Source organism: Pavona decussata, unplaced genomic scaffold (assembly GCF_977016875.1).
Source record: "Pavona decussata unplaced genomic scaffold, jaPavDecu1.1 SCAFFOLD_141, whole genome shotgun sequence".
Lineage (NCBI taxonomy): Eukaryota > Metazoa > Cnidaria > Anthozoa > Scleractinia > Agariciidae > Pavona > Pavona decussata.
This window is the reverse complement of record NW_028145554.1, coordinates 1128206-1154062: the sequence shown is the minus strand read 5'-3', so window position 1 is coordinate 1154062 and position 25857 is coordinate 1128206. Positions and strand designations below refer to the sequence as shown.

Below are 25857 nucleotides of genomic sequence, written 5' to 3'. Positions count from 1 at the left end.
AATAAAGTGCAGTTGTTGATTGTATTCAACAGCCAAAACAAATGTTTGTTGAGAGATAGCAGAGCTCACTGGATTAGACTTACCTGAGTTCATTGAGATGATCTTGTGAGTTATTCCAGCGGTATAATGTGACTATAACGTGAAGGTATCAACGAAAAATTCAGATCTTCTCTAGGGATATCGTAGCGAGAACTGCGAGAGCAAGTGTTGTCGAAGTTTTATGGATGTGTGAGCAGCGATGCGATGCGAGTCTTCACACGGGCTAAAAGACTTCGTTTCTCTCGAAAGTTATTCCTAGCTGTAATTCCTGTCGGCTGGCTTGTGATTTTTATCGCTCTCTCCTTGTACAATGACCACGAGAATACCGGTAAGTTTTTGTTGTCTTGCTTTAATACGCGTGCTTAGCTTCCTTTCACAAATTGCTGTCAAAGAGCAGGGACGCTCTAATAACGACTCCGCAGGCATGCAGCGAACAAATGTTTCTATAACCGTACAATCTTTGCTTAGATACAAACAGTTTAGATGAAGAATATCGCTGTTTGTTCTTGGTATACTTCAAGCGGTCATTTATATTGAAAACGGTTTAAAGAGAGCGCTTGAACTGCATGCTTCGCCAATATCCTAACATGAATGCACAGGCATGTGACTCAAAATTCACGATGAAAATTGTGAATTCTTTACCCCATTCTGTTGAGAGTAACTCTTGCCTTTTACACAAAATCTGCGGGTGACCAAATGCCCAGTAATTGTGGTTGTGTTAAGGTATATTTTCCAATTCTGGCATGTCCGTAAACAGAGTGATGCGCTGTTATAATTCATCCATCTTGACGGAATTTGTCCTGATGAACCGCGAGAGAAGTTGTCATGTCTTTTGTAAACTGGCAAATCGTGCTTTAGTAGCTTAATTTCATGACACTGGGAAAAGATTAGACGAGATTTGCAATCTTTATTTCGAATTTAGGTTTCTTTATGTGGCCACGAGGAACAATTGTTAAAAATTGTGAAGAAAGAAGAATGGAAAGCATAGTTATTATTTTTTACTTACCACGATAGTTCTCAACTCTGAAGAAGAACGAACGCATTTCTTTTCTTATTTACTACTAGCATGGATGCGAATTTCGTTCAATTTGTAGAGCTTATGTTTTATTGGCCTCTGTAAAACTCGCTTTCATCGACACAAGTTATGAGGTTAATTTACACGAGATATATTTGTCTTTGTTTTCAAATTACCATACGCTTTTAAAAAGCTAAAGAGATAGAAGATAGCTGATTTCTGCATTAAAGCGACGCTAGATCTTGACTAATTTTAGTGATACGGCCGTTCTTTGTCGTCAAGAAGTTTACAAATGCAAACCAGTGATTTTGGAGTATTTTTTTAAAAATTAAAATCAATTTGTGAGCTAGCCAGGTGTTTTTGTAATTGCTTACTTGTCGGCTTCCTGTGTCATGAAACGAACATGAAATCTGCATTTGCACGTTTGTTTGAAATTCTTCACTTATTTAACACAAGTGTATAACAGGTTCCTTCTCAAGAGCTTTTAAAAAATACCAGTCTTTAGTCTTGCGAAAAATATATCACTGCAGTCGAGATTAAACTTTTTAGAGTACATGTACATGAACAAAAATATTGCTTCAAGTCTGAGCTCAAGTCGTTCCTCTCCGCCTTCTTCCCGGCTGTCATATTGAAAGGGTTTCAGCTCGCCGGAATATCTTGGCGGTTATTCAACAACCCCGCAAATTTATATACGGACTTCTAGTAAATGGATTTTACATGAAAACCTGCTGATATTTGAAAGAGAAACCGCCATTCTTGTGATTGTATAAAATGTTGATACCAGAAACAGCTGCCTGCCGCGTTTTGACAAACTCACGCTCCGGGAAACAATATAGCGACTGAGCTTGTAAAATCATAATTTTGATATCAGGTAGTTTTTTTTTTAGGTTTTCCCTTTAGGAGAAAGCAATTATACAGACTGCCAAAGCAGTCGGCTAAAAAAGCAATTTTGTAGAACTGTTTTGTTTTTGTTTTCAAAAGGCAATGTAAAATTATGCCGCCAACAGTGCTTTCGTCTGGCTTTTAATTTAATTTAATTTTAGCTATAGGCGACATTTATTTTTGTTTTTTTACAAGTCAATTTCTTTTAAAAACAGCACAACCACCGCGAAAATAGCAACGCCCTATTTTCTCAGAGCTATCTGTTGTGATTTCTCAAAGCCAATTACAATGATCTCGTTTTTGGTGAGATTTTTGGACGATAAGGAGATTGAAGTGTTGTTGTAAGTTAGTAACTCTGAGGTCTATTGTAAACCAGTGATAACCGAAGCTTTTCTGTTTTTTATTATTATCAGTGAAACTTGATATTATAACTACAGAAGCGTATGAAAAAACAGTTTCCGCTTGTTGTTTGCTTCCTCGGCTATCTGCGCAAAAACATTTTATCTCCGTACAAGCTGTTTTCATTTTGTGAATTGATATGTTAACCTAAAATCACTCCATATTTCTATTCACTCGTGGTAATATTTCCTTTACATATCATGGCATAAGAGTTACGTGAATTAATGTTTTCCTGTTTCATCTTGAGTTCATTAATTTCATAATTTTTGTGGTTTACTGATTGTAAATGATTTTCAATCATTTATTTTCAATATGTTTGCAACCCCCCCCCCCCCCCCCCATCCCCTCCCTGCCAATCCCCAATGTGCATCTTGGGCTTTTCGCTGTCTTTTAACCTGGCTTTTCTGAACACAACGGGCCAAAAATTTTATTTCCCATGAATCAGGGTGAATAACTGTTCTGAAATACAATATTCGCCTCAACAAGAAAAACTAGCGTTTTCTTTAGCAAAAGGTTACCTCCACCTTTCGCAAGGCTGAAAAACTAATCCGAAAATTTTCTGTTTTTGGAAGGGGCAAATATGCAAAAAATGGGCAGCTAACATTTCATAAAGCCAACGGCTGCTCGTAAATTCGGGGAATGAGATTCCGTTCGCTAAATTTTTTTGAATTTTCAGTTTAAGGAGCCGGCGTAATGGTATGGATCAAACTGCGTTAGCTTACAATAAACTCATTATAGGAAATATTCAGGTAAAAACAGAAAACTATTTAGTTTCCATGTCCCCGTTGGGTGCCCCTGATAAATGACTGAAATCTTTAAGTGCAGAAGAATAGTTAAGATAACTTAAAATGAGTATAAACTAACTGAGCTGAATCGCCGATGCCAAACTAAGGAAGAGTAATACTGTTGAATTCTGCGGGTGATTGTATTTTGGAATCCTTTTGGACCGTAAAAATTGTGCGAACGAGGCAGTCATTTGTAACGGTCGGTATTCTCTTTCTAAAGACTCTAATACAGCTGCATTTTCTATTTTAACCACAGCTTAGATTTCTCAATCAATCTTGAGAGACAGATTTGAGATGCCTTTATGATAAGCTTCTCAGTTGCATGCGGCAAAAAATGTATGACACGGGCTTGTTTATAAAACAGAAAAAATTCGAAAAATTTTGGCTTTCCGTGTTAACGAAACAAAGTGCTACCAAGTAAATTTCAAGTTTCAGTCACTGAAACGGACACGCTGTTGAATTTTATCCACAGTTTCGGATCGAAGTTCATTTAGTTGCTAAAACCACCTTTTACAGCGCAATAAACAGCACCAACTTCCTTCCCACGGTCGGTCATCTCTTCACCCCAGAGGAACGAGGTTGGAACAGCACCGCGGCAAAATTATGTTAAATGGGCTTCATTTGAATGGTCACACTAGAAAACACTCATGTTTGAGCTACCTCTTGCAGCATATAAATGAACAGTACCTCAGAGAAGTGACGCCCAATAGCTTTCAGGTCACACTTGGCTCAGTAATTTGAACCAGTTTGCCATGGTCTTTCTCCAGTTTGCATGGGTGGGGGGGGGGGGGGGGGGCTTACCCTGCAAGTGGAGATCTAGACTTGCTTCAAGGCGGCTTCTTTCTTCTTATGCGCCGAAAGAGAAAACGGACTTTGAGAAAGTCTAGTAGTCATTTGACTTAAAACCGGCACCTTTTACACAATGAATAATACAGAAGGAAGGTAGGACGCAGTAGCTTTCATTTGACAGGATAAACTATAGGAATTAATTCACGGGTTAAAGCTTAGAACCTCCTAGGAGCACATCACTTCCTCAGAAAAGTACTGCTTCGTATAGCATTCAGGTGAATGGTCAATTCTTACAAACAGGTTCTCTTACACAAGTAGAAACTCGGCTCGGGGGGTGTCGAAAGGAGAAAGCGTTCAAATGTGTCGAGTTTCATAGCGTGTTTGGTTTGTAGTGCTTGTTTGTGGATCCAAGACAGCTAAATGGACTCCTTCCGGTGTTGTCACTTTGACGTCACGTCAGAGATAACTGTATTTGATCTTGTATTTCAAACATGTCTAAAATTTAGAAGAATGTTGAAAAAGAAAACATAAGGATGACAGTAAACGTTTGATGTGTAAACCGTGAAGTGCAGTGTTGAAAGTTACCCGAAAAGCAAACCGCTTCCTGTTTTTCCGTGTTCAGTTATATCGACACACTTGGTAAAATCCTTAAGTGCTAAAACGTCCATCACGTATTTCCGTTTTCGCATTAAGTTTATTTGTGGTTTAATATTAGCCCACCCAACTGCCGGATATGCTAACGCACAACCCCACCTTCCCACCAAAAAAACATGCTTCTCATTTCCTTAGGTGATGGTAAATTGCGCCGACGGGTGGGGGCACTCCTCTAGCTCTATATAAGCTATATAGGTTCTTCAGCCGTTTCGGTCAGAATTATGGACAGATTTTAACTATTTTGGTCTGAAAAGGGAAGGTATAGATCCTAGAAACATTAACCAGTTCCGAAAAAAGATAGATGAATTTTTGGAGGCCAGGTCTGAAAAAAAGGACCGGTAAATTACATATTTTGGTCTGAAAACGTGGCAGGGTTTATAAAGGGTTTGGAGAACCGAACCGCACACCCGCACCAACAATTCCGAGGGGTAACCCCCCCCCCCCCCTCCTTCCCGTTCCGGGCCTAGAGTATAGAGATCGCTAGAGAGTTTTCTTTTCTTATCGGTCAACTACCGGTGGCATATCGGTCAACTATCGGCGGAATGTCGGTCAACTATCGGCGGAATGTCGGTCAACTATCGGCGGAATGTCGATCAACTATCGGCGGAATGTCGATCAACTATCGGCGGAATGTCGGTCGTGTATCATTCGATAGTCGAGCGAGAGTCGACCGATAACGTCAACGTCAACACACTGCGGATATTTCAGTGTGGAGATGGAAGAAGCAAAACCTTTGCGACCAAGGAAGGCACGAAACGATTATGTGAGAGCATAAATTTTGCCAGTTTGGACGGGGCAAATTTGGCTGGAAAAATAGACTGTGTTGAGAATTGAGAGATCTTTTATACTAGGTGTCTGAATTTTTCATTTCGTAGTTTGCCAATATATGAAAACTCCAGCATAGGCAAGCGAAAGCTGATTATTCCATAACACTATGAACGTTTTGTCGAGCTATAATTGCGTTCGACATAGGAAGAACGCACTCCTAATACAGATTGGAGTCGAGATTGTATGGGACAGCGTTGATTGCCGGAATGAATGGGTGGATCTTGGGACGCGTATCTGGCATCCCCCGCAGATCTTTTTGTAGGGGCGGATGAGATCACAAAGGAGAGAGAGGCCGGGATCGAGATCATCGAGCGCACTCCCTAATCTTTGATTGTTACTAGTTAAAGACTCGTGTATGGGAAATTCACTTCAGTTCTCAAATTGCTGAAATAAAGACATAAATGTGAAAGTAAACCTTTCTTACTTCAACGTGTGGCTGTCTTTGTGCCTCAGGTCTATGTAATAATTTCTATTTCTAATGATTGGCTGTTTCCTCGCGAGCAACATGACATTTTTATTATCGAATAATGAGTTGCCAAGGGTTGCCTGGGATTCAATTATTTGCATACAAAGCTATTTATTCCGCCTCCCCCCCCCCCCCTCCCTCCCACAAAAAGGTACATTTAACATTGCCGCCTTTTTTCCTCTTTGCAGATAAAGTATTTGCCACGGAGTTAACTAAAGCTACGTGGAGAACCACTTTTCCAGTTGCAAGGAGTGAACTTCATGTTGGTGATTCGACGTTGTCTTCGAGGCAGTACGGAAACAGGACTTTCCAGGTGCAGAAGAAAATATTGCTAGTTCATAAATCTTGGGCAAAAGAACGATCGAAGCTTTCACACTACGTAACGCGATTCTTAGACGGTTTACGCGCGCCTTATATTGTGAGCGAAGCTGACGACAAAGCGTTCTTGGATTTAAAAGAAGATTTAAAACCGGACATCTCTGTAGGCAGATATTCTCTTCTTGTTTTTGTAGACATTAAGACATATATAGACCTCAAGCCTAATGTACGGCAAATAGTGAAACTCTACTGCAAAAAATTCGGAACAGGTATCCTGTTTTTCATCTCGAATCATGTGGGATACATAGCGGAATTTCACTTCGAGGTGATTAAGCCACAAAAAGAGAGACAGCCCTTAGATGTGGAAATTAACGAAGATTCAAAGCTATTACGAGTCACTCGCAGAGGCGGCTCAACGGTGAAACCTTACGTGCAGAAGGGACAAGGAACGAGGTGGAATTTTCTGCGATATGACCCGCGGCTAGTTTCGTACGAGACTGTTGAATTCGCCACTAATCGTAAAAAGAGACGAAAGCGAGACCTTGACAATGCAGTAACAGAGCAAGCCACTATTATTCTGGATGATGGGAAGACAGACGGCATTAAAAAGGTGTTTTTTGGCGGAGGTTTTCCGTTCTTCCTTCACACCATGCTATTTATGGATAGTTTAGATTATTTGTCGCCGGTAAATCCTGTTGTGTTTTCACTTGAGAGGTATCTGCAAATTGACATAGACGATATTTTCATCGCCAAGACCGGGATAAGAATGAAGAAAAAAGACGTTCTGGTAAGTAAAAGCAAACGTTGCTAGCTTAAGGACGGTGCCTACTTACTGCGCATACGTTCTGCTCATCTCATGATACTCGGGTTTCCTATGGGTGGTGCCTACTAATACAGGGATATTTTTGCGCGCTTGAAAGCTATGCGGAGAAAGCAGAACTTAGCAAGTGCTCTTGCCTTGGTATCCAAAAAGAAAATTTGGGGTAACCATGCATTTTTCGGAGATAACAAAGCTTCAATTTGGGAGAACGTGTCATACATTGCTTTGTATTTAAGCACTTTTTAAAACTATTGTTGCTTTATTATCTCCCAAAAATGCCTGGTTACCCCCAATTTTCTTTTTGGATTCCACTAGCCCTTGCTAAGATCTGCTTTTCCGGTATAGTCATAAACTGCGCAAAAATTGCTCTGTATTAGTAGGCACCGTCCTTAACTTACAAGCTTTTGCGTGAGTCTTGATATATTCCATAATCCGTGAGAGTTTTTAAATGCAATGCCTTCGCGCGCGATTCCAGTGCAAAAAGAAAGCCTGAAATATATTTAAATCCTGCAATATTTGTAATGTATGTTACCTCATTCAATCCTCAATTTTTTTCAGGCTTTCATTTGCAGCTGCTTAATTTGCGTACATAACTGCGATGATCACTCATTTATTAATTCTTTTATCTGCAGTTCAAAATATATTCATTTGTACAGAAAACGTTTTAGTATTGAAGTTTGCTTTAGTCCCTGACAATGGTCCATTTTCATTAGCCACTGTAGTTGTCATTGTTCCCCGTCTGATACGCTGATTAAAAAAAAAGCATTGTCTCAGGGAAGTGCTTAAAACTACTATACTCGAGCAGGGCCCACCAAACCACAAAATAGATGGTGGTCTCTGCCTTTACTACCCCCCCCCCCCCCCCACTTCCCGAACCTCAAGAGATGGTGTCTGTTGCATAAGCCACCCCTCTATCCAGCAGTAGAAATGACAGTGAGATTCAAACCTCAATTTTCTTGTTTATCTAGCAATGCTGATTCACGCTAGCTGAATATTTCTTTGTCAACTCAAATTTTAAAGCCAATAAATTTTTTTGTTGAGATAGATGGTGTCTTCGATAACCCAACCCCCCCCCCCCCCCCACTACCCAAGACAAGATGGGTCCTTTTCGAACAAACTTGTTATAGCCAATTCCCTTAAAGACTTTTCGGCGTCTCTGCAGTCGGTCCTTAAACGTTTTCGTTAAATTAATTATTTGTCGTCGCCGGGCATAAAATCTTGTTAGTTAACTTTCGCTTGTTGGGGAGAAATCAAAGTTCATTTGTGCCCCCGTGAATTAATCGAGACAGGCTTCTCAATTACAACTACAATACAGAAAATTGGCTTAGTTTTACCGGATTAGTGCTCTGATTTTATTCTTCTGCTTATGAAGCAGTCATCTACACGTCATTGAACAGCATACAGTCAACTCTCGCCTTGCGGACACTTCGCTATTACGGACAGCAGCTAAATCCCCGGCAAAAATAGAGTAAAGACTTTTGACTGAAATAATTCCCGCTCTTACTGTCTTCTCGATGTTAAGGATTCTAACTCGCGGTCCCGAGGCTGTCCGCAATAAAAGAAGCTGACCGTAATTAGGAGATAACCTCGTTTATAACCTTGGGGATTTACAAACAGGAAAGTTTTGTTAGATAACTGTCTTTGTGCTGATACAAATTGAAAACTGAATCGTTCATAAGTTTGTTTAACCCTTTAATCTCTAAGAGTGCCGTTTGGCACATAATGCCATAACTCTGTCAATATTTGACAGATTTCTATGAATTTTTGACGCCAAGATGGTCTTGTGAAGATCTACTCATTAAAAGGATAAAAACTTAACTCCCTCCCATATGTGATATGGTTGACCACCCCTATAACTTTTCAACTTTTTTCCCCTAGAAGTTGTGGGTCTTAAGACATCTCTCACATAAATGAAGATGTTGAGACCTGCAAAATAAGCTATAGTTTAGGGGTATACCTAATATACACAAGGATTGGGGCGTTTTTGAAGTTTTAAATTTTTGCATTTTAAGGCTATTTATCTCAAAGCCATAACTTTGCTTATTCATAATTATATCAGTTATGAAATACACTCATGAGTAGCTTTAAAATGGTATATCATACATGGACATTGAGTTTGTAGTCTTGGATCTGGAGAAAATGTCGTTTTGCGTTAGGGGTTAAAGGGTTAAGAAAGGTCTAATTTTATACTTTAACGAGATTCAAGCCTTTGTAGAGTTATTTGTTTTTAAGATGGGGATACATACGGTTTATAGGCCAAAGGTAGGGTAAAATCCTGTTAGGATCTTGGACGTGGCGCCACTGAAGTGGAATTGCGGTTCTAAGCATCGTGGTATCTGTTCTTTTATACCTGTATTTATTCCAAGAGTCAGACGAACTGTCATGTTATAAGGCACTTTACCTTGGACTTTGGAGCCTGTGAATGAACTCGTAAATGTAGAACAAAGTAGCTGTATTTTTAACGTGTAAGTTAAATCCTATTTAAGTGTGGCCATTGAAATGACAGCCATTGAGGCTCTCTATTTCCCCCTCGTTTTTCGTAACGCTGTACAAGGTTACTGAGTCTGGAGGTAAAATCCTTAAAGGGTCATCGTTCAAATGAAAGCTATCGCGCAATACTTTTAAGTCGTTCTGTTCATTATGGCGTATAAAGTGCTTCTATCTTTTTAAGTTTGTGAGTGAGAAGCCGAGGGCAGGTGAAAGCAATCGAGTCTAAGTACTTTCTTTTGATGCTATTCATCCTGTACAAAGTGGTTCTAACTTTTGACTGTGGGTAAATTATTAGACCTTTTGATCAGCTTGCCGGCTTGTTTGCTCAAAACGCACTTTTGCATTCGATGTTTCACGTCCATTTTGCCTTCGGCAAATCTGAATCGAGTTTGTCTTTCGCATGTTACACGTTCTACAAAGATGAAGAGTCAACTGTGCAACAGTATCCGAACGCGTTAACTTCAACTGACAAAGCTGCGTCATTTTCTAGGATTAAGTTTTTTAGACATGCTGTCTGGATCACTTGTTTACTCTTATCGGTCTGCAGTCGCTCCAATCGCCAGTGGCCACCGTCGTTTAGTACTTATTTGAGGAAATAGCGTGTTCTTAAAGACCTTCTTAAAGGTGTGTTTGTGTTTATTAGCTTGCGCTAAGTTGGGAATGATCAGTCATAGTCACTGTCTGTCTCCATTAAATTAATCGAGACAAACTTCTCATTTACAATTAATAACATAGCAAATTGGCTTATGTGTTCTTAAATTAATAGTACTTATGTTTTCCGGATTAGCGTTCCATTGTTGGATTAAAAAGCCCTAGTGTGTGCATCATTGGAAAGCGTTGTTAGTGATTAAGAAAATTAGCAGGTAAAACGTTTCCCACCATAATAACCTTACAAGTTTAAAATAGAACACTTCTGTAGACAACTCTGGATGTAATATTTTTAAACTCAATCGGATTGTTTTAGAGGGTTTTTCAATTGTGTACTATAACAAGATTAAAGCTGTTGTATAGTGTATTTTTGAAGTTGGGGATAATTCCCTTTTTAACGCCAGAAATAGCGTATAATCCGGTAAGGTTGGTGAACGTGGCGCGACACAAGAGGTATTGTAGCACTTAGCATTGAGAAAAGAGTTCTGTGTTTAATCAAGAATCAAACCATCTCTGATTCGGTGAATGAAATCCCTCAAATAAAACTCGTTGAACAGGAGCAATGCTTTGCTGTAGTACTAACATTTGCTATGTTGGACAAGGGAGCTCTATCTTCAACAAATATTTAGGGCGCGTTTTTTTTATCCACAATTCTGGAATAAGAATGGTTGGTACGGAATGCTAGGAATAATTCGGATTGTCTGCATAAAAAAACCCCCGTCGGTCCTGGCCGAGTAAACATTGCGTAACAAATATGGCGGCCGACGAAGAGACTGCCATTGCAGCCATTATCGCGGCAATTTTCCTTGTACTTTTGGTACAATGAAATTAGAAGCAATGTTTCATTTTGTCCAAAAGTGTAACCTGATTTTTTCCCTTGTAGAGACGTATTTGAATCCGCAGCGCTCACCTCGCCGTCCGCCATCTTGGATTTCATTCGCAACATTCTGTTCATTCTGCCCCTGGGAGCAGAATGGATCGAATGGCACTCTGTCCATTCCGGAATAAGAATGCGGAATAGAAAAACGCGCGCATTTTACATTCTGGCCATTCTTACTCCAGAATTGTAAATAAAAAAACGCGCCCTTAGTTTTATCAGCATAGTTGATAAGTTAATTTGGCCACCGTAAAGACATTCGAGTGCTGACGTTTCGAACGTCAGCCACTCGTCAGAGAGAATCAAGGAATTATGGGTTGTGTGCTGAATATTTCGTTTATACTAAGTAGCACATCTCGTACCCAGAGTCCTCAGGCTCTTTGGCCAGCAGTTAGTCGCCAGGAGAGACTCTGTGGACTTCAAAAACATTCAAATCTTCTGATTGGCTGGTCCGTAACTTGCCCGTAACGGTTTGCATTGTTTTACCGCAGAAATCCTGCGGTAATAAAATTCCAGTTCCCCAGAGTCTCTCCTGGCGACCAACCGCTGGCCAAAGAGTCTGAGGACTCTGGGTACGAGATTGGACGCTAGAGAATTCGAAATATTTAAATCTTTTGATTGGCTGCCTCGTAACAGCTTGCTCTGTTTTACCGCAGAAATCCTGCGAAAACTGGCACTTTGGTTCTACTTTCAGTCCGTGCATAAAATCGTTAAAGGAGGCGGCAGCGGTTTAAGGCGCCGGACTTGAAATCCAGAGGTCGCGAGTTCAAGCCCCGTCCTCTGCCACGCTTGTATATAGCCAGCTGGTTTGCCTCCTGCCAGTTGGGATGTTTGACCTGTTATGTTTTGTTTCCCGTTATTTCTGAGTGGAATGGCTGTAAACTAGCTTTGGGTACCTTAGTGCATTTCCACATTTTTGAAAAGTTTGACCGTGCAAATAGTGATACCCTACCGTGGTTATGCTTGTGTACAAGTTGATTCTCACTTCAGTGAATCTGTAAAATCTCGAAGGATTTTCGTTATCAAAAGCTGTGGAGCTGTACTTTAAGCCCCGGACTCAATGGACTCAATGTCCATGTATGGTAAACCATTTTAAAGGTACTCATGAGTGTATTTCATAAATGATATAATTATAAATGAAAAAAGTTATGCCTTTGAGATAAATGGGCTTAGAACGTAGAAACGTCCCAATCCTCGCGTATATTAGGTATACCCCTAAACTATAGCTTATTTTGCAATTCTCAACGTGTTCATTAATGTGAGAGATGTCTTATTGAAGACCCACAATTGCTGAGGGAGAAAAAGTTGAAAAGTTGTGGGAAATCAGATGTGAGAGGGGGTTAAGCTTTCATCCTTTTAATAAGTAGGTCTTCACAAGACCATCTTGGTGTCTAAAATTCTTAGAAATCTGTCAAATATTGACAGACTTGTGGCATTGTGTGCCAATTGGCACTCTTAAGGGCGATTAACACGGTACGACTTTGTCGCATGCGACAAGCTTACGACAGGCCTACCACACGAATTGTTTCGTGTAAATCAAACCTACAACTCGCTTACGACTGTCGTGTACGTCACAAAAAAATGTCGTAGGAATCGTAGGTATAGGCAATGTTGAGTGTGGAGAGTTGTGTGCGATGTTTTGCATGACGCGAGCAGCGCGCGCTCCAGAAATCGCATGCGACAGTCGTAATCAAAAGTTGTACCATCTAAATCGGCCTTTAGGGATTAAAGGGTTATACTGTACTTCCATGGTTGTAAGTCTTCTCTGATAAACAAGTTGCTTTATTTCTACAGGAGATGATCTCAGTGCAAGACAGACTTGCGCAAAAGATTCCAGGGTTTAAATTCAACATGGGTTTCTCAGGGCGCAGCTTCAAACAAGGCGACGAGGAAGAGGACGAGGGGGACAATGCACTGATAGAGCATGCGCAGAAGTTTACGTGGTTTGGTCATTTGTATGATCACGAGCAGCCTCATAAACACACCTACGCCGAGATCGTGAGATCGCTGAACAAGAACGAGGAATTTGCAAAGGTACCAAGGCACATACTAGAGAGTTTTAGATCCGAGTTTACTGCGAACCTCTAACGTAACCCGTTTGCGGTTCGACGTTCAAACGTAATTCGATTTAGTTCTTCTTGCAAATTTACGGCCGCTATTTTGAATCAGCAGTCAGAATGGCACTTGTTTTCAAGATCCAATAGGATTTATCAAATTTAGCATTTCGCCCGAATTCGTGCCTCTGTTAATGGATCAAAGACTTGCTCCACAAGATTTTTGTATCATAACGTGAGATAAAACAAGAGTTATACGCTAAAAGCTTTCAGGTAAATGACATACGTGAAAATCTACCTCTCCGCGTTGAAAACGCACGTCGAAAACCTCAAACGTGACGTGAAAGACCGGTCACGTGACTCCAGCGGTTGCGGTTCGCGGCTCTTGGTAGACTCGGATCCAAAACTCTCTACTGTATCAAAATGCATCTTCTCATTGTTTTCCATACGTTTCAGGATATTAGTTAGGAAAATTTATTTGAAAATCATGTCATTGTAGGATCAGGGGTGATCATTGTCTTCTCAAACTCATTGATAATTCATCAAGAGAAAACAAAGAAAATCACTACCGTGACCGTGGTTTGGATATGTGTTCCAAATTACCATAAAAATTTTGCCAACTTTAGCCTTGAATTTCTCCAAGAATTATTGATTATTTGAGAAGCCATATCAAACACTCGAAAGTGTGTTTCATCAAATATCCAAACACTGAGAAGTAGGTTGAAAAAACGAGGCGCAGCCGAGTTTTTTTAAACGACTTCTCAGTGTTTGGATATCTGATAAAACATGCCATCTCGTGTTTGATGTATTATTTCATTCTCACGATCTACATCTTTAATGAAGTTGTAATGTTGTGAGGAGATATTAGATACTGATCACCATTGGAGTTTCAAGGGTTGAATCCCATAGTCAAGTCGAACCTCTCCTTACAAACATTTCGTACAATTAGAGACCATTCTAATGAACCATGAACCTGAAGAATCCAAAATACCTTTAGTCTTTAGTTTTCTTTGCCTCTTTAATATAGACATCTCCAAAAATTCGTTGCGTTGCTTCATGTTCTTCGGTTCTAAATATAACCAGTGGCTGATTGCCTGTCTGGCTTGTAAAGAGATTTAATCCACGGTACGGAAAAGATCTGTACTTTTTACCACAATACCTTGCGAACCTGACACAGCCAATAGGCACATAGAAAGTCATATTTTTGCGAAATTCGTCCCTGTACTAACAACATTATGTACAAGCGAATATGAATATATGAAACATATATTTTAACTGAACTCACAATATGACCAGCTCCCAGTTGGCTTGATAGTTCAGTTGGTAGAGCACTACACCGGCATCGCAGAGGTCATGGGTTCGAATTTCGTTGAAGCCTAAATTTTTTTCAGGCTTTCTTTTCGTTACTGCTTAAGTTGCGTACTATCTGCGAGGGTCTTTCTTCTATTTAAGATTACGTCTGCTAGGTTTGAAGTTTTCAGAACTTTTCTGTGTGTTTTATGAGCGTTTTTAGGGTTTTCGTGCACTAAGAATTCGGAAGGATGGATTGTAGATATACGAAGGGGCCCACCCCTCCCTATTATTTTAGTGTGCTAAGGCGCAGAGACACTCAACACTCGTGAGCGGTTTGACATACAAACGAGGCCAGTGTGACAGTATTGATCTTTTTACCTCGTTTGCATGTCTTTTCAAACAGAAGAATATCTGACCGCAGGCTCGACTGTAGCAACATTTCTTGAAAACCTTTTTAATTTACCTTGTAGAAACATGGCATACCAATGAACCTGTCGTACATGGTGGCTCCACACCACTCGGGAGTTTATCCAATACATGAACCGCTGTACGATGCTTGGTCAAAAGTCAGACACATCCGGGTGACTTCCACGGAGGAGTATCCACACTTGAAGCCTGCTTGGTTCAGACGAGGATTTATCTACAAAGGAGTCAAGGTAAACGGGTTCATAATATTTAAAGTGATTAATTCACTTATCTTTCATTTTCAATTGAAGTAGGGCGAGATGTTCATTCGGAAAATATTTCCCAGTATGGAGCAAATAAAATACTTCTTATTGTCGCAGCTCCTTTACAAATTTGTCGACAATTTTGTGCATCTATATCGTCAAATTAGCGCTTTATTTAAGACAAAAGCTGCGTCCAGATTTATTTTTCTTTGACACTTTCGCAAAGGTTCTGCCAGTTTACTTTGGAAAATTTCCTGGCATTTCGTCTTATTCAAAATGATGGGTTCTTTTTAGCTTTGCCTTCAAATGGAACATGTTCTTCCCAAATGAAAATTTTCTGATCAAAACTTCTGTATTTTTTTTTTGTAAATGGTAAACATCGATTACAGATGGCTTAGTAATACTAAACAGTAAACTTTTCTTTGACGTTTCATGCTTTTTTCCCCTCGTTTTTTTGTTGGTTTCAGGTTCTTCCTCGTCAAACCTGTGGCCTGTTCACCACAACAAACTTTTTCCACGAGATTAAGGGTGGCAAGAAGGCCCTAGACAGAAGTATTGATGGGGGAGAGCTGTTTGAAACGTTGTTACGAAATCCAGTGAGTATTCTCAAATTTACAATTTGTTTAGAAGAACAGGACTCGCAGTTTATTCCCAAAGGACCAAACGCAGTTTGCGCTTAGTAACCGCCCCTGGTTTCATTTTGAGGTTAAACAAACTACGCGACTTGCGTCGAAAAAGAATTCTTTAGCAACATAATTTTTCAAGTTATTTCAATTGCAAATGGTTACGCAAACAGGGTGTCTTCCATATGGCCTATGTCATTACAGAATACCGTAAACTGCCCCTTATAAGCCCGGGCTATACAACTTCATAAGGGGTTTTAGATGGGCTTATAATTATAAACGGACGGGCTTATATCCGGGTGGGCTTATAACCGGAATAAAAAAACGTTTCGAAACTAGCTATAGCAGTGTTGACCGAAATGCGTTTTCATTTACTTGTTTTGAATTAACGTCAATATTTAGAACAAAATTTAAACTAACAACACGAACGAAACTAGAAGAGGTTGCTTATGTCCGGGGGGTGGATGGGCCTGTTATCGTGGGGGGGGGGGGGGAAGCGGGGTGGAGTGGGCTTTTAAGCGGCTGTTTACGGTACTTTATCTCCATTATCTTCGTTTTCACTGATCTAGCCGAAAACGCCTCAAAATGTTTTCAATAAGTATTCGCTCATCATCCCCACTTACAAGATCGAAAACTCGCATATTTCGTGGCCTGTAATGCTTCCATTATCTGGGCGTGATGCATAAAGACCAAAATTGCTGCTGCGTTGCCGTGTTTTGTTACCAAGTAATGCAGCTGTTTGATTTCAAAAATTCATTCGTTTGTAGGACCTATTAAAGGCCTTTTATTTTTTCCCTGACAGGTGTCAATTGTAATGACTCACATGACCAACTATGGAAACGACCAGTTAGCCTTGTACGCCATCAGCCGATTGGTCAACTTTGTTCACCGCTGGACCAACCTTGAGCTGAAGTACGCTTCGCCGATTGAACTTGCCGACATCTACTTCAATCTGTTTCCAAGAGATAAAGATCCCATCTGGCTGGTAAGTAACTTAAACTTGGAGCATTGCTATTCTGGCAATGGTGATAACGTTCCTCAAACTCGCAGATACACTTCGGGCCCAAAACACTTTTTAACTTGCATGATGTTTATAACCAGAAATTCGATTTTTGACGTAGAAAACTTTGTAATAAAGAAACACATTTGAAAGAATGTGATGCTATGTCCCAAGTCTGGTGAAAGAAGAAGCTTTATTCATCCATCTTAAAAAATAAATATACAATTACATAATTGGATCTAAAGTTAAAAATACACAATCATAAACAAAGGAACCGTGGGGCCCGCGCCATAAAAGTGTTCGCATCTCTTTTGGTTCTTGACCTTGGTGTTGCTAATGGTCCTGGTGTTGATCTCAGGTTATAGCTGTAGCTATTATTTGGCTTTGTAGTGAAAATTTGCTTTGGATGGTTTTTATCATTTCCAATTCTTTCCAATTCACGCTTTGTTGCTACTTTTCGTCTTTCCTCCAACGTCGGGAGGGATGTTCTCGGTATCCCAATGATGTCCAAACACCTGTTTTGTGTGGACTCCAACTCATCTACAAGGTATTTCGGCAGAGCGCCCCAAACTGGGGATGCATATTCGAGGAGTATTCGAGGACTGATGCAAGGATGAATAAATTTTATATGGAATTTTTAGTCAGTGACGTAGGTATCCTCAAAGAAAATCCAAGTTCTCCCAACAGGAGTCGAACCTATGACTTTCCGATTACAAGTTCGGATGCTCTACCACTGAGGATATGAGGAAGGCCCAGCTCCCATGATAGTTGTGGAATGTCCGAACTAGTGATAGTAGGGTTATAGGCTCGACTATTATCAGGAGAACTTGGATTTTCTTTTTTCCGAGTATGCCCGTGTCACTGACTGAAATAAAAAATACATTTATCATTTATTCACCAGGTTTAAAACATAACATCACATTCCTTTCATTCGGACATTGAAATCCTAGCAGTATGCAGGATGTTTGTCCCATGAACCTAGTTTAATGGCCTTAGCTCACACGAGTCTCCTGTAGCTCAGTGGTAGAGCATCCGAACTAATAAACGTCACAGGTTGGACTGCTGATAGAAGAACTTCCGAGTATGTCACTGACTGAAAAAAAATACATCTATCCTTTTGGGCTTGTTTCCACTAAAACACTACCGGGATGTCGCAGTGGGGAGAGCACTCGCGTCTCACCAATGTGGCCCGGTTCGATTCCCGGACTCGGTGTCATATGTGGGTTGAGTTTGTTGTTGGTTCTCGTCCCTGCTCCGAGGATTTTCTCCGGGTACTCCAGTTTTCCCCTCTCTTTAAAAACCAACATTTGAAAATTTCAATTCGATCTGGATTATTGTCTAGGCCCCAGTTGTTCAAAGGCCGGATAACTTTATCCGCTGGATAAGGCACTCTTCAGCGTCTAAAATATACTTCACGTTAAATGTTGTGCACGGTTTTCGTACATTCCCCAACTAAGCAGTGGTTAGAGTGTGCATATTTGCTTGTGCACGAGGAAATACTGAAATCTTTGCACAGAATGAAACTGTCGGATAGTGACTTATCCACTGGATAAAGTTATCCGGCCTTTGAACAACTGGGGCCAGCACTTTATCATGAGCCTCTGGCTCAGGAGATGGCGCAAGCACTCGGAACCCGGAAACTCTTCGGGAGTTTTTGAGAAACCGGCCCCAGGTGCAGTCAGGAGATAGGACGTCATATGACATATCTTCATTTTATTTTCTAATCAGAGTCCATGCGATGACAGCCGCCATCTTCAAATCTGGCCCAACCACAAGTCTTGCTCCAGGCTCCCCTCATTCCTCGTAATCGGGCCACCTTTTGGGGGCCTGGATGTACTAGCGCCACTCCTCAAACGTCACCCGGATTTTTTGCATATTGTTCCCGCCAACAACGCCACGGTGGGAACAAGTTTCTTCAACACGGAGAATTACATGAAAGGCTTAGATTGGTGAGTCAACTGAAGTACACTTGAATCCTAAGTTTGTTGTCGCTTTTAACTTTTAATCCTTCCTTTCTTTTCAAGATTTCGCAATGTCATCGTCTGTTTTTTTTCCGTATATCTTATTGTAGAAAATTAACGCTTGTTTTTATTAAGGTATTGGAATTAGTGCGACTTAAACTAACGCAAATTGAAGGAAAATTTAGTTCCCAGTAAAGAAAATGAACGCGAAAGAGGTGCAAAATTTTCAAAACGAGGGAAATTAACGCGACGTACTCAAAGAAACAGAATTTGTTGAGACTCACAAAAGGAAAAAATTTATTTTAACACTATGTGTAAGGATACGAAATGCAAATAGTGTTCGTGGAATTGTTCCTAAACGTAGGGGTTAAGCGATGGAATCTGAGCACTTCGAGCATTCTTCACAGTGTCTATGACACAGGCGGATCTCCACCCTGACAAAACAGTCCTTTTTCCTTCCTGTAGTGTATCGAGAATTTGGGGCGACAATAATGGAAAATAAGGTCGCGGAAATCAACAAAATTTAACGCGACTTAAATCAACGCGAACTTTAAAATTCGCGTTTATTAATTTTCTTTAAAAAGGTATTTGTCAGAAGAATCAATAATAAGAAGTAGTGATTTTGCTTTAGGAAATAACACAAAAGAATTAAGATTTTACTTAAGGTGGTTGAAAATTAAATTTGTAGGGTGATATCAAAATGATGCGTCCGCGCGTTGTGTGTGTACGTCGTTTTCGCTCTTTAACTTTTCAAAAATATTACTCCCATTTTCGTAAACTAAAAAGGTTACTAGTTTAAAAAAAAAAAAAACCCGGCAGTTCTTGGTTAGCAGGATATGGCCTGGTTTGTTCTATCGAGGCTCTGTTCCATGCATTTGAAAAGTCCGGGCTGGAGAATATTATACACTTTATAATGTATGGTCCCGCAACAACTGCGGAATTGTATCCCGGTCGGGATACATTTGTATTTGTTATACCGAGGACTACGTTATACAGAGGTTAATTTCTACCATACTACACACATGACAAAATACGATACAAAATACAGGTTTTTGAGTCGAAGGTAAAAAAATGTAAATATGGCAAGAAAACCTCAACGAAACCACGAGGCTTTTATGCTTATATAAAATTAGGTTTCCTCACAAAATACAAGAGTGAATCGAGGTTCCACTGTTTCTATAATTATAGAATATGCATCGCGCAAAATGCCTATAGTTCCTGGGACATTTACTTACTGCACGGCAAAAATTATAGATCTGTAATATTAGTGGTGAAGCGTAAACTGAATAACTCTCATTGGTCCAAATTTACGCGCGCACTGCTCTGCAGGGAATACCGTTTAGCTCATCATCTAAAATCGCACCTTCCCACTGTGGCTGAATAAGTGCGTACCGGTAACTTGTGTTTTGACTTTCAGTTGTCTAACAGGTAGAGGGGTTTTTGAAGACCGATTGATCAGCTTCACACTATTTTTGCATAGGGCAACTCTTACTTATACATTATGAATTATACAACATGAATAATTTTTCTTTCTAGGTACATGAATTTTTTCCCTCTCCCAACGAGAGCGGAACAACAGCTGTCGTATGAGATGAGTGATGAGTACTTCACCGACCATGACTCACCATACCGTGCAAGCAACCTTCTCAAATCTGGGAAAATCCTCATCGTTTTGGAAGACCCTGTAAAGAGAGCCTTCTACCATTATGAGGTGCGTACTAGTACAAACAATGCAAAAGTCGCATTGAGAACTATTGTTAGTCTCTTCTAGGATTATTTACGGTACATTGAGTTATTTTCGCGGGACTCTCATATATAAAATCGAGGACTGGCGCGCCCCAAACTTGCCCAGTTTTAGCCGGTACTGTGGATTTGGGGTGTATCACTTTACTGTAGTCAATTTACCTTCCCGATCCGTTTGATAAAATAAGACGTTGATGATAAAACCGGGCAACTTTGGACCGTTCATTCCACTTTTTGGTTAAAAAAACAAACAAACAAAAACAAAAAGAAAAACGATTTATGCCCTTTTTACAGCAAATTCTTCAATTTTAACCATTCGGGTTGGTATTGATAGAATCTTAAGTAAAGCTTTGCCATTCAAGTGCCCGTATTCTCAGCTGGCATTCCAATTACAAGTAATTGGTAGGTATACAGTTTTACTATCTGCCTTGACTAGCCCTGGATTTTGATCTGGGTCATCAGTTTGCGGTCCGGGGATCATTTCCTGTCAGCGAAATCATTTGCAGTCCAATCTTGGGGATCATTTGCGGTCAGGCAAATTATTTGTGGTACAATGGGAATATGGGGAAAATTTGCGGTCCGGAAGGGTGTTATGAGCTTATTTTGAGATGGTGGTGAGGAAATTATTTGCGGTTCAATTTGGAAATATATATGGTCTTGGATTATTGTGCCGTTCCTGAATTACATGTATGTTATTCTCCGTGTATCGTTTGTTGTTCAGTATCGGGATCATTTGCGTCCGGGATTTAGTGTTATTATTTAGAGACCAATTGCTATCGTGCAGAACGGGCGTCATTTTTGACATTTTTTAGACTCGCGCTCCGCGTTCTCCTCGTGCTTGCCTCCGCTCGCCTTAAAAAAAACGCAGAAGAAAATAACGCCCGTTCTGCAAGCTATCATTTGCGAGTCTTTGTAGGTCAAGTCGAGCCGTCCCTAGAAGACTTAAAAACACTGATTAAAACAGTTTTGTTTCAGTGATTCTTTTCAGAGCGGATTCATTTTCGAACAGTATTAATAGCAAGTACGTGTTAGAAAATTGCCATGATAAATATTGATGCTTACCCTTCTCAGGCTCATTAATAATTCATGAAGAGAAAACAAAAGGAAATCACTTCCGTGAAAGAGGTTTGGGAATGTGATATTAATTATCATAAAATTTGGTAAACGTTTGCTTTGAATTTCTTCAAGAATTTTTAGTGGTTTGAGAAGATATTTAAAACACTGGAAAGGGTATTCGAGCCGATTTCCAAACACTTCGAAGTTGGTTAAAAAATCTCGCACGCGCCTCGTTTTAGACTGTTCACAGTCCCCCTATTTTTCCGTGGGATTCTCGAGACCGGTACGCTTTGATGGAACCGCCGCCATCTTGGTTTGTAATAGCGAGCGCGATCTGGGGAGAGTGTCTAGACTACCGAGGGGAGGGGAGCGGAGTTGGGAGGCGGCGGAAAAAAATATTTTTCGCTTCCCCTCCCCCACTATACTAACACCCACTCCCGCTCCCCTCGGTAGTTTAGACACTCTCCCCAGATCGCGCTCGCTTTTACAAACCAAGATGGCGGCGGTGCCATCGAAGCGTACCGGTCTCGAGAATCCCACGGAAAAATAGGGGGACTGTGAACAGTCTAGCCTCGTTTTTTCAACCCATTTCTTGGTGTTTGGAAATCGGATGGAACTCTCGTCCTATTGTTTGAGATTTAACATCAAGAACGTGATCTAACGTCTCATTTGCTCCTCATTTCTAGCATCTAAAACATGTCCAAGGCTTACAGCTACCAAGTTTTGATGACCTTGTAAAATCCAACAGTCCTAGACTATCCGAGGTCAGACGAACCATTCTGGGGGCTGGGCACTACTCTGATCACATCGCTCGCTGGATGAGATACTACAACGCGAAACAGGTTAGTCCTGTAACTCCTGTTTTTACTTCAAAGTGTTTGGACTGTGCCGCGCATGCACTTTTCTTTCTCAGAGATAGTAGAGCGGACGAAACACGCGAACGCACGGGGAGTCAACTCTCGCGACCAAAAAATGTTAATTATATAATTGCCAAGAGCTTGCAAAATAACTTTTACGAAATTTCGCAATAACATACGGAAAATGAATGAAAGGTCCTGAACGTTGCAATTTCGCGTACTTCTTTACGGAATATTATCACTCAGCCAACTAATTTTCCTTTCACAGATGTCTATTGTCAGCGTCGATGACTTGGTTTCCAGGCCGATCACTGTCATGAATACCATTCAGGAAGCTGTTCATGTGGAGACGCGCGTGGACTACTCGCAAGCTTTAAGGTGAGTACTTCTGTTCCCGCGACTTGATAGTCTCCTACGGCTTGAAGAGGAGGCGCGTTGAGTGACAAGCCAAACAACAGGGACCTTACGAATGGAAGACGGCAACGCCAACGAAACCGTCACTTGAAAATATAACTTTGTGCAACTTCGCGATTGTTTTAACTCGTTCAACTTCTACAAAAACGACAAATACCCAGGAACCAAATTGGTAGGAGTGGCGTTCAAGTTAAAAAAGAAATAAAAAGTTCACCGTCTTGAATTTGGTCATTTCACGTTGTTGTTTTGCAGAGGACGGCAGATAAATGCAGCAAAACTCAAAACGCACGTGCAGAGCGATTGTTTTTGCTTCAGCCTTGTGGGTCCATATCAAAAGCTGAAAGGAAAAGTCGTATACCGTTCCGCGAAGCACAGGCAACCCACTCATTCAGCGCTTAGCTAAGGATCCTATAACATACAGCAGCTAGCAGTATTGTACTTCACCCCACCCTCCCAGAATCTTGTTACATTTCTCTTAGGGTTTCTCAGTACTCATTCACACTCGTGGGTAGAAAGACACAATATAGAATGAACCTGTTGTCAAGAAAATAACACCACATGATGTAGAAACCATCTTTGAACTTTTTTCCGGCCGCCAAGTTAGCTTAGTTGGTAGAGCACCGGATTGTTGAGCGGGAGGTCGCGGGTTCAAACCCCGGCCGGACTCACACTTGGGGTCCTTAAATATCTGAGGAGAACGCGCTGTCTTTGTTTTGATATCAGCAAATGGTTAGACCTTCACATGGCATGGATGACAAGGTAGAAATGGCGGTCCCGTCTCCAAATTTGGGAACGTAAAGGAATCACTGAGGACGTAAAGTAAAATAAAAGTAAATTTATTTATACACGGTTAGATTTAAAGCTAGAAGCTTGTGGGGCCGTGTAATGAAACAATTATTTTAAAGGGAACAGAAACTTTTTAACAATTCCAACTGGCAGGGAGCCTTACCAGTTGGATATTTACAAAGCGTGGCCGAGGATTTGAACAGGGGACTACCCCGAAACAAATCCAAGCTACTGGTCAGAGGGGGGACTGGAACCTGGGGCCTCCAGATTAGAAGACCACGCCTCAAACCACTCGACCACGCCGCCTCCATAAATAGCATGAGCTTTTATGTAAGCATTCAAATGTGTTTATATAAATATATCATTTACCAGGATTTTCTGTTAAGACTAACAACGAACCATGGCTGTGATTACCCTCAATGCCAGCAGGTGGTCGGCTTGGCGTGATTATCTGAAAGAATTCTCCGTTAATAAGATGACAGCTCTATACAACAGCTAGACGTTTTTTCTAATTGGTGATTAATTGTATTTGTACAGGTATGACGAAGAAAGCGGCCTTTATTGCCCTAAGTCGTCCAGTAATGTGACGGATTGCCTGGGATTTAAGGAATCCAGAGAAGTGACTATCAGCCCGCAAACAGAGCAATACTTACAGCGGTATTACACCAGGCATAACCAGAATCTACTCCGGATGAACCAGAAAATCGAGTTTCCTCTGCCGAAATGGATTCATGGGTAAATGCTACGTCTTGGCGAAATGCAGGTGAATTATGGGGGAAATGGAGAATTGTGGTCCCCACGTAACAAACGAACAAAAATGATAAAACAAGACCGAACATTATTACAAAGGAACTTGGGGATCGTCGTTCATCAAGTGTGTTAACACTACTCAGTTTCAAGCGATCAAAGGGGTGGGGGTGGGGGGGGGGGGGTTTGGATGCAAGAGGAAGCGCCCTTTGCTTACCTTCCCTACTCCCTCTCCCTTCCACTGTGCCCAGGTCAGCCAACGCACTGGAAGACAGAGGACCGTGCATAGTCGGTCTTCCTGTCTTCTTTGCAATGCAAGCACTATTACTGATCCTAATTCCGCATTCACACCATAACAAGAAGAAGCGTTGCGTGACGCTGCGTGACAACCCAAGTGAAGGAAAGTGTCGTACAAATTCGCAATCAACTCACTGTGATGTTGCAATTACTAAAGACTTTCCTTTGGCGTACGCGGTTGGAATGAGTCACTTTTCTCGAAAACCTCCCGACTACTGATTCCTTTTAACAGAGTGGTTTTCACTTGAGTATTAATTAATCACTTGCCAATCAGTGCAAACGCAAGCTACACCTTCAAACAACCGGAACTTAAAGGTAATGCTTTAATCGAGACCAAGCGCGGGAAAACACGCGCGGAGAAGTCACGGTCAGTGTCGGTTTATGCGAGAACGTCGCGCGAGTCCCTTTAACCAATCGTAACAGAGCGCAGTAAAGCAAAATAGTACGCTAATCATGGAGCACTCACCTTTAAACAGCTCTACCATTAAAGAACTGGTATCAACTGAAAAGCAGGTAAAGCTACTCATTAGAAAGTCTTAAGTTGGTGACACACGGTTCAACATCGTGCAACATTTGTTGCTCAACGAATGTTGCACGATGTTGCAGTTTGTTAATGACAATGTTGCCACGTTGTGAATGACTATAAACACACTCAACCATATTGAATCCCTTCCAAATCACGTGAACGTGAGACTGGAAAACGATTGGTTAGCGCCGTTCAACATGTGACAACTTTTTGAATGGAATAGAACTCATCTTTACTTGGTTCAACTGCGTTCAACAACGTTCAACATGTTGAGCGGCCTATTTCAACATTTAACACTGCATGACACACCGTTCAACATTTTTTGAACAGGAGCTGCAACATTTGTTGATCAACAGATGTTGAACCATGTGTCACCAAACTTGCAGTATAGTAGGTTAGCTTTCGTGCTACGAATTCTGACATGCTGACGAAAAATTGAAATTTGTAAGACAGCTATCTACAATTATAGACCAGGTTTAGTTCTGTCGAGTTTCAGAGTAGATTTGTCTCATGCCAGTCAAAAACCCGTTTAGTTTTTGGAGAAGGCGTGTCGGGGCTCTTCATTCTTTGATTGGCGGAGCAGGAAGTTTTCGAAGCTTATACAAAAATTGGAAACGTTACAAAAATGGTTGGACTTTAATTTTACGAAAAAGAGAAAACAAATACACAACATAGTACGTAAAACGTTTAAGTTTAGTTTTATTTTCAACAGGAGATCTATACAAGAAAGAAGTATATATTGATTTTCTATAAAGTTTATATTACTGTAATAAAACTTTATTAATTATATAAAAGAGAAATAAAGATTTATATTGTATAGTG

The 25857-nt window shown here is 40.7% G+C and overlaps 1 protein-coding gene across 1 annotated transcript; it reads left to right on the top strand.

Annotated features, from left to right (window-relative positions):
• LOC146466756 (bifunctional heparan sulfate N-deacetylase/N-sulfotransferase 4-like) lies at nucleotides 1-25857 on the top strand. The gene is made up of 11 exons (XM_085126840.1): nucleotides 1-367; nucleotides 6046-6962; nucleotides 12805-13044; nucleotides 14828-15013; nucleotides 15493-15621; nucleotides 16451-16633; nucleotides 18377-18597; nucleotides 20146-20320; nucleotides 22095-22250; nucleotides 22534-22643; nucleotides 24003-25857. Exons 1-11 carry the CDS (start codon nucleotides 244-246, stop codon nucleotides 24202-24204), a joined length of 2643 nt encoding a protein of 880 aa, XP_084982966.1. The 5' UTR covers nucleotides 1-243; the 3' UTR covers nucleotides 24205-25857.